This window comes from Anarrhichthys ocellatus, unplaced genomic scaffold (assembly GCF_004355925.1).
Source record: "Anarrhichthys ocellatus isolate YVR2014 unplaced genomic scaffold, GSC_Weel_1.0 scaffold81, whole genome shotgun sequence".
NCBI classification, from domain to species: domain Eukaryota; kingdom Metazoa; phylum Chordata; class Actinopteri; order Perciformes; family Anarhichadidae; genus Anarrhichthys; species Anarrhichthys ocellatus.
In genome coordinates this window covers 1,499,199-1,507,552 of record NW_022280111.1, presented here as the reverse complement: position 1 = coordinate 1,507,552, position 8,354 = coordinate 1,499,199, and the positions used below count along the sequence as shown (strand labels likewise).

Sequence of the window (8,354 nt, the reverse complement as noted above, 5' to 3'; positions counted from 1 at the left end):
GTGTGTGTGTGTGTGTGTGTGTGTGTGTGTGTGTGTGTGTGTGTGTGAGATTTAGCAGCTATGCTACACAGAGGTCCTATCCTGGGGTGCCTTCTTGCATATGTAATTGGATGTTACTGTAAATAATTGCCTGGGCATGTGCCAGTGTGATGATGGTGATGATTTGTGTGTGTGTGTGTGTGTGTGTGTGCGCGTCGGCCCATGTGTGACTGTGTGCGTGTAGAACGTGTGTGCATGGTTCTGTATGCATGTCTGTGTGTGTGTGTGTGTTTGTGTGTGTGCGAGCGCATCTGCCCCATCCGTACTCCACTCTCAAGTCCCACTGATTCTCCTTTCCAGCCATGTTGAATCCTCTTTTCCTTATCAGCCGAGCCCAGGCCTGCATCAGGCTCTCCTTGCTATGACAGAGGCTACAACAATAGGCCTGCGATACCGCTGCTTAGCGCTGCGTTTCGGAGGGGAAACCTGCCACGGGCGCAGATTAACTACAACACACACACACACACACGCGCGCACGTACACACACACACACACACAAAATAGATTGCAGCCTCCAAAACAAAACATTTTTCAGAATGCCTCCTCTTGATTAATGAAGCAGTGACAAGAAGAAAAATATAATTTCTGTAACAGAAAAATCCGCCGCCACTTGTTAAAGTTTAGGGGTAGCTAACAATAAACATATTGGGAAGGGAGAGGGTGGGCAAATGAAAAAAGGGGGGTGAGATAAATGACTTGAGTGATGGGCTGAATAATTTCTGGAGCATCTTTTTTTGGGGGGGGGGAGTTGCACAGGCCCATATTCCTACCCTTGTACTAAATTACACAATAATCACACTCGATCGGCTGACAGCCTCTGCCTCTCTCGCTCTCTCTCTCTCTCTCTCTCTCTCTCTCTCTGTCCCAGGTGAAAATTAGGACAGTATCTTGACATTTTTGCTCTTCTGTAGTCTACAAGCTAAAGCTCTCTGTTCACAGCCCCAAAAAACACAGCATGCGCTCGCACACACACCTCCCACACACGTACAGCACTACCCAAAACAAACACACACACACACAAGTGCGTGCACACACACACACACACACACAAATACCCCAGACGCATTGGGCACATGTGTGAGCACGCGGGCGTTTAATGGCTCTGCTCTCATGCGACACCAGTAGATTCAAAAGAACTTGTTAAGGCTTCATTTTGTATCATAAGCGATTCAAAACGACAGACAGAAATGTAACAGATATGAAAAATATTCCACCCATCACAAATATATGTCTGTATTGGCAAACACATACCTATGATTGTGATGACTATTCATTCAAGGGTAAAGTCTTAATATCTCGTTAAGACTAAATTGATTATTATACATTATAGCCTATAGTGCTTAGTGACTCTTATTATGCCCTTGCAACCTTCCAATTCATTGCTTTTGTTTCTGGACCCGAGTATGGGATCATGAACCATATTCTCGTATAAGCGCTAACATAACAAGTGTATACTGTATAAAGATGGAGGACAAGATAAAACCCGATAGATCTTGATCTGGAATCACGCGAGCCTTATGCATTGCAATTGCCATGTCATTTGCACTAAAAGGCCCTCAAAACACATGCAGACCAGAATTCTATTGAATCCAGACTCATTACAGTGCACCTTGACTAAGCCCCAGTAATTAGCATTGGTAAGGCATTGTACGAGAGGCGGCAACACCCTCATCAACACACGTTTACAACCGAGCTCTAAATCTGCTGCTCATTAATAGCGCTCCTCCCAATCAATTATTAGCACCTACAATGGGAGCCAGGCTCATCGAGGCCAGGCCTCTCACTCCAGGCAAACCGGCGGGGCCGACCGTCTCCTCCCGGTTCTGTCCGGCGTAGGTAATTACCTCTTTTAAAAAAGACACCTGCTACTCAATAGCTTCGACCCAGACTGTTAATTTAGCCCCGTCCACCGCCGACATTTATGTCTGAGTGTCACTATTAATTTGCGTTAATTTGGGAGAGAGAGAGAGAGAGCGTGTGAGAGGAAGCCGGGGTGGAGGCGTTGTCGGCAGCCGGGGCTGAATGTGCTCGTCGCTCACCTGCGCCGGGGCTGCGGCTGTAATTGGAGTCTAATGGTCTGATTGATCAGTGAGAGAAGTGAGGGATGAGACGGGACTCTGGCAGCTCCATCAGTCAGACAGAGAGGAGGCGGAGGAGGAAGAGGAGCGGGGCAGAGGAAGCAGCTGACGACAGCAGCACAGCGCCAACTCTTAGGGTGTTTTATTCTGTTGTTTTTATTGTCTTGCTGTTCTGCCTCTCTCGCCATAGAGCGCTCCAACCCGGGTCCCACTCCTCAGTCTTCAGCTCAGACTCTGGTCTCTGTCTGTCAATCTAGTTAAGAGCCTTCTGTTGTGTCCCATTTAGGCTGCCTTACATCTCCTCCTTATCGTCTTTAAAAGATGTTACATGTGGAAACCAGTTCTGTATTTAGACCAAAAACATCTCAAATCGGTGGGTGATCTAAGAACGGTAAAGACCACAGTAAAGCCAGGCACATGTGCTGCCCTGATACAGCGCAATGTGATTTCGTTAACAGGTCTGCAACAGCAATAGCTATAACTCCAGTGCCTCACGCCAGACTGAGCCCCTGGGGTCTACAGACCTGCCACGGCCGACCCATCAGCTGTGAAATCTGCTTTCCTCTTTGATAAACGGTCGAGATGTGACCCTATCTCTGTCCTGCAGATGCCCAGATTTCCTGTCATGCTTTTTTTCCCCTCTGTTTTTTCCCTGCCCCCCCCCCCTCTCTCTCATTCTCTTCTTTTTCAAGCTCTACACCTCCCTTTCCAGGCCTGTCTGGACAACCGCGCGTAACGCTCCATTCGCCGCTCTTTTCTCCGGCGTCATCCATCACTCCTGGGGCACGGCTACTGAGGCCTGTCGTCCACCGGCTGCAGCTCCCGTTCGCTACCTCAGGGGACCAGCAAACCTCGCCCACCTCCCTACATCAGACTCCGGGCCGGACCTACACGTGCCCTGCTCCTAAGCGGCTCCTGCTCCAGTTTAATGCAAAAAAAAAGCTGCTTAAGCTCACGAGATTTTTCATTATTTACTGTGAGCCACTTCAAGGAGACGTTACACTTTCAGCCGCTCTCCGGGCGCCGTGCCAAGGATCGAGAAACGGACCCGTGGCAAGCTCGACAAAAATAGCCTGACCTCTAAAAAGTCGTATCTGAAATGACGCGTCTGGACGGAGGGAGTAAAATATGTTTGACTTCAGAGAGGGCATATCAATATCTCACCGCGCGGGTCATGTGCTTCATTCACGAGAGAGGTGCCGCTCCTGCCATATACCTGGCCGCCTTCGGGTAATTCATTCACCTCCATAGTTTCGAGAAAAAAAAGCTAAGAGAGTAAAAGGAGATTTAATAGTCTGTGGAGGTCACACTTCATAAGAATGACTGAGAGTGCCTCCTAGCTGAAGCAATGAGCCTTTATTTCTACCTCAAACACTCTCTGGCTGCCCTCTGACCCCGCTCTGCAGCAATGGCCGCCCTGATCTGGCTTCTTCTTCTTCTTTGTCTGCTCACTTTTACATTTGTTCTTTCTACTTTCCTTCCCCCCTCTCCAGGTGAGGCATCAGGGTTTGTTCCACATCTTGATGCGTCCGTGTTGGAAGGTTTGCAGAACTCCCTCGCCTCCCACTGAAATAACTTGAGATAAACGCAGCACACACATTACGGATGTTGCCAACGGCTGCATGTTTTAACAAGGCAACAGCTCAATAATCATTTAAAAACAAAAAAAACCATACGCTACTGTAAATGAGATGATTCCCTGGTGACGTGCCTGAATACGAGGGATCGGCTGATATTTTTCTGGCTCGTTCTGCATCCAAGAAACAAAGTGAAAAGTTACACTGAACCCTGAAAGGAGGCTCGGTAAAACAAAACATGCCAGTTGGGTTGACCTAGCCTTTAATGAGAGATAGTGAGAAGCTGCTAACAGCCAGTACCCCGTTGGAGAGATGAAACTTAAGAGAGGAGGGCAAGCGGCAAAGCACTGAGAGGGCCCCCCGGGAGAATAGACACACATGAGATCCTTAAAGGCAATATGCCAAAGCGTCTTCCTTGGCTTTTAATTGCGAGGGAGGTTTGGCATATTCTGTAACCCCTCCACAGCCTATTACAGGTGATGACCAGCACCTGCTCGCTTAAAATAAAAAAAAATAAGAAAAACCTGAGGAGGATCTGGATGAATTCCTCCGAGGGCAGTTAGTTAAGAACGTATCACTCTAGCCAAGAGCAACAATCAGCGTATGCAGCTAAGTCAGCCGGGTGATGAATTTGTAAAGTTTGTGTCTGCGAAAAACACCCGAGCAACAAAAAGATTCTCAAAAGATAATTTCCGCGTGAGTCAGCAGGGTCATTTGATGGTTGAAGGGTTGGACGCTTTTCAGGGAAATTCATGGAGAGATTGCTGGAGAAGTATACGGAGTGTGTTACTTTGGGAGGCAACTTGAGGTGTTGCTCTGTCAAATCACTTTTCCGCCCAAGGATAACTGGCTTTACCCTGAGAGAAGTCATATTTCATGGCTATAATACGGCCCGGGTTATTGAAAGCCACTGATGACTTCAAAACCACGAGGGGAGCTTAGAAAACAGTTGAAAAAGCTGCTCCGAAAATGATTTAGTAAAGTTTAAGGAAGAAAAACGTTGGTGTGGGGGGGGGGCCTCTGAGTACCAAAAATCCTCACGGACTTTTCCTTATGTTCCTTAACAGGATGAATGTGAGCTTGGTTACCATTTTAATAGGAATTTCTTAATTAATCCAAATGCAGAATGGAATCTGAAACCCGTGGAGGGGCTCGTCACTCCACCGGAGCAGCGGGTCAACACCAGCCTCTTTGAAACAAGAGACATAAAGGCTGCTGTGTGCAGGGTAACATCAAAAATAATGGATTGTGACTTCATTCAGTTGAAGCCTGGATGGAGCTCAGAATCCACCAATTAAAGCGTTTTGTCATGAAATATGCAGATTAAGTGGTTGAAATGGATGCACTTCAAAGGGGGCCAGTTGGGTCCCAGGAGACCCACCTCAATGGGTTTGAATGTCACGGGAATTGCCATTAATACGATCTTTAGATGTACAGTAGGACAATCGTGTTCCCATGGCTGCCACAGGCAAAGATTTACCAAATAAATGAATTTAATCATCCCTTTAGTCCAACAAACTGTTTTTAATTAGGCATACTTTATAAACGGTGACTAGTGGCTCACTAACGGTTAATAAATTAATTATTATTCTTTCATATTTTGAAGCAAGTCAATAATAAAGACATCATTTGGGCTCTCGGTTCGTGAAAGTGGGTCCATATCCTCTTCTACTGTAGCATGACCTGCTTTGTCTTTTTATTCATCACCCCACCAATGGACAGTTTGACCTTTTCCAACAAAGTGCTTCAGAGGATCCAATTATAACACCTTGTAAAGTATGCCTCATTATACACCTTCCAATAAAACCCCACTGAGTTTGGTATGTTGCACTCAACCCAGGACTGTCTAGCCAAGGTAAAAAAAACTGGATGGCAAACAACTTTCTTCAGCTGAATTCTGTACAAGACGGACGTTCTTCTTATTGACGCTAAAATCTGCCCCACATGACTTCATTTTGTCTCGTCCTGATTATTGCGTCGGCTCCTTTCACTCACTTTCATTTAGATTTGCAGGGTTTTAACCTCAAACTACCAGATGGGATCACACCAGTTCTAGCTTCTTTACACTGCCTCTCTGTTCCTTTTAGGATTGATGTTTCTGCTAAAGTTTAGAGCATTGCATGACCAGCAAGCGACATTGCTTGAAGACCAAACAAGAGTAACCTGAGATCCTCTGGCAGTGACCTCTTGGCGGTGATCTGCTACTTTACTGTTAAGGGTTCTCTTTACGGGATTCAGAGCATTAATATAGCAGCAAACAAGAAGATCTAGTGGAGTAATGTCTACCTGAGCAGGGAAGGACGCCACTCTCCCCCTGTGTGTGTTGTAATCCAAGCTTCTCCGTGCTTTGTTTGTGCTGTTAGCACTGTTAGCTTCTAGCCTCTGGCTCAGCCATGTCGGGAGCCAATGTGGAGGCAATATATGCTCTGAATTCCGTATTAAGCACCTTTAAGGCCCCTAAACTCTGGAATGATGTGCCTTGTGATAAGATTAGTTGAGCTGATTTCTTCTCAAATCACCCTGTATTTAGTACCGTCAGCTCCCTATTACCTTGTCCAGTCATTTCCAATCATCGTGTTGTCAGCCTGTCTTGTTGTGGTTGGCTAATATTAAACAGTGGTTGCCCAAACATTCACAAACGATGCAGCAGTTGACTAGAACGAGGACATACCAGTGCAATGCTGTCAGCGCTCATCTCGATCTTCCCCTCGAAGGGTCCCCATGTCGTCCCCACGGGGAGCTGCTGCCGGGTGTGGATACGACGCTCGCCGTCTTTATTAAGGAAGCCATCCAGCTCTCCTAAAAGAAAGAAAGAAACACACACCAGAACCCAAAGCAGTCAGCCATCTATGCAGCCCATCAAGTTCCACATCAAATCACAGTGACATTCATTCAGTTGTCCTCTCCCCTCAAACCTACATCACATTATTGCCTCAGAGCCCCGCCGGTAAACAGCGAAGGTTAAAGCCAAGCTTTTTTTTTTTTCATAATGGATAAGCAAATCAAGCGAGCATCCATCTGATGGTGTTCCTCAGACACATGGCGCGCTAACCTTTCTTGAAAGGTGTCTTGTGTTGAGATAATCTCTGTGAGACAGTGCAGGCTCGCTGGCTGGCGGGAGCGGCCAGTGGCAGGCCTATTTCTGTTGCTCCGGGAAGACTGGGCCCTTGTTAGTGCTGTGCAGAGCTCCAGTTAATTAACAGTGAAACCGGATAGCGCTGTTAGAACTACCGCTGCTCACCTCCCTGTCACCCCCCCGACTATCTTATCTCTTAGATTCAGTGTACTTTTTCGGGATGGTGATTAATCAAATAGTTATGATAAACCCCATGGCAGGCCGTGACATAGTTTACCAGAGAGGATGTTTCCCTGTGTGTGTGTCTGTGTGTGTGTGTGTACATGGGAGAGTTCTCAAATGTACATTTCCGACCGGTTGCCTTGACAACCCAGAGAGGTCTTGTTAGAGGAAGTGTGATGATTCAGACATCTGTAGTGACAACTTCTGTCTGATTTTATGAACTTTCTAGACTAAAGAAGTTCCACCAACTCAAACAAAGGACATTTTTATCAGGACAGAGTGATGTTTTAGGCTTTTTTTGATCATTGGAATGATCTTTGGGAGGCCAGAGATCCGGGGTCAGCTGCCATCATTATTCTGAGACCCTCCAAAGGAAGGACTGACACTCTAGCAGGGAACCAACCCAACAACTATATATTATCTAGCAAATAATCCTGATGTATTATTATGCAAACAAACTCTACACGAGTTGTTAACATTGAGTCTCTTTAACCTATTTGTTCACACGTGTGGCTAATAGGTATTCAGGGCATTCTGAATGGGCTGAAGTGATCGCTGAACTTTTCTGATGCGTTCGCCGTATAATGACCTATTCAGCCCTGTTCAGCCCTGTTCCACTGTGTAAATATCAGCCGTGTATCTGCGGGTGCGCCATTGTGCCCGTCTGTTGTGCTCATATGGAAATGTTAGCTTATGCATAAACACGATCGCTTGGCGTTCCTACCCGCCACAAATGACGCCCTTGCTGATCATATACTCATCGGTGGTGGTCACTCCGCTGACAATCAAAAAGCTAAATGTCACCCATAATAAAAATTCACCTGTTTGACCAAATCTTTGTCAAATGTAGATAAAAAAAATTTGATATCTCTGCAACACCAACACACGGTCTAAACACGGAGTCGCATTCGAGAGAAACCGCAGGCACAGTTTTGGAATAGGCCCATGAGTAAGATCATCTGGATGGCGTTATCTCGCTCTTTCTTTCCACTCCGTCTCCCCTCCAGTGTTCCTGCTGTTGCGTGCTGTCTTCCTCGGTGCTGCAGTGGAAGGTGGGTAAGCTCATTACAGAGAAATAATTAAACATCGGTGCACAGCTGGTCGTCATCACGGAGAGCAACAGCCACCGCTTGATGCATTCTGTTTGTCCTCAGATAAGACCCACGGCCTTTAACCGCTTGGATGCGAGTTCCTGTTTAGCCCCGCTTGACAAACGGCAGCAGCCATTCCCCGAGCCAACGATTCTGATTCCCTTTCCTTTACCCTTTCTTTCTTTCTTTCTTTCTTTTATTTTTTTCCCGGGTGCTTGGAATGAAAAAGGGGGTACTGGGTATGGGTGCAAGAAGGGGAGATGGGGGGGGG

General features: G+C 46.6%; 1 protein-coding gene across 3 annotated transcripts in view; it reads right to left on the bottom strand.

Annotated features, from left to right (window-relative positions):
• The window catches only part of zfpm2a (zinc finger protein, FOG family member 2a), a 119,682-nt gene that overhangs the window by 56,688 nt on the left and 54,640 nt on the right, over window positions 1–8,354 (bottom strand). For all 3 annotated transcript variants that reach the window (XM_031874475.1, XM_031874473.1, XM_031874474.1), the window contains one exon: window positions 6,366–6,493. In XM_031874475.1, the coding sequence (XP_031730335.1) occupies window positions 6,366–6,493 (128 nt within the window). The remainder of the gene's footprint in view (window positions 1–6,365; window positions 6,494–8,354) is intronic.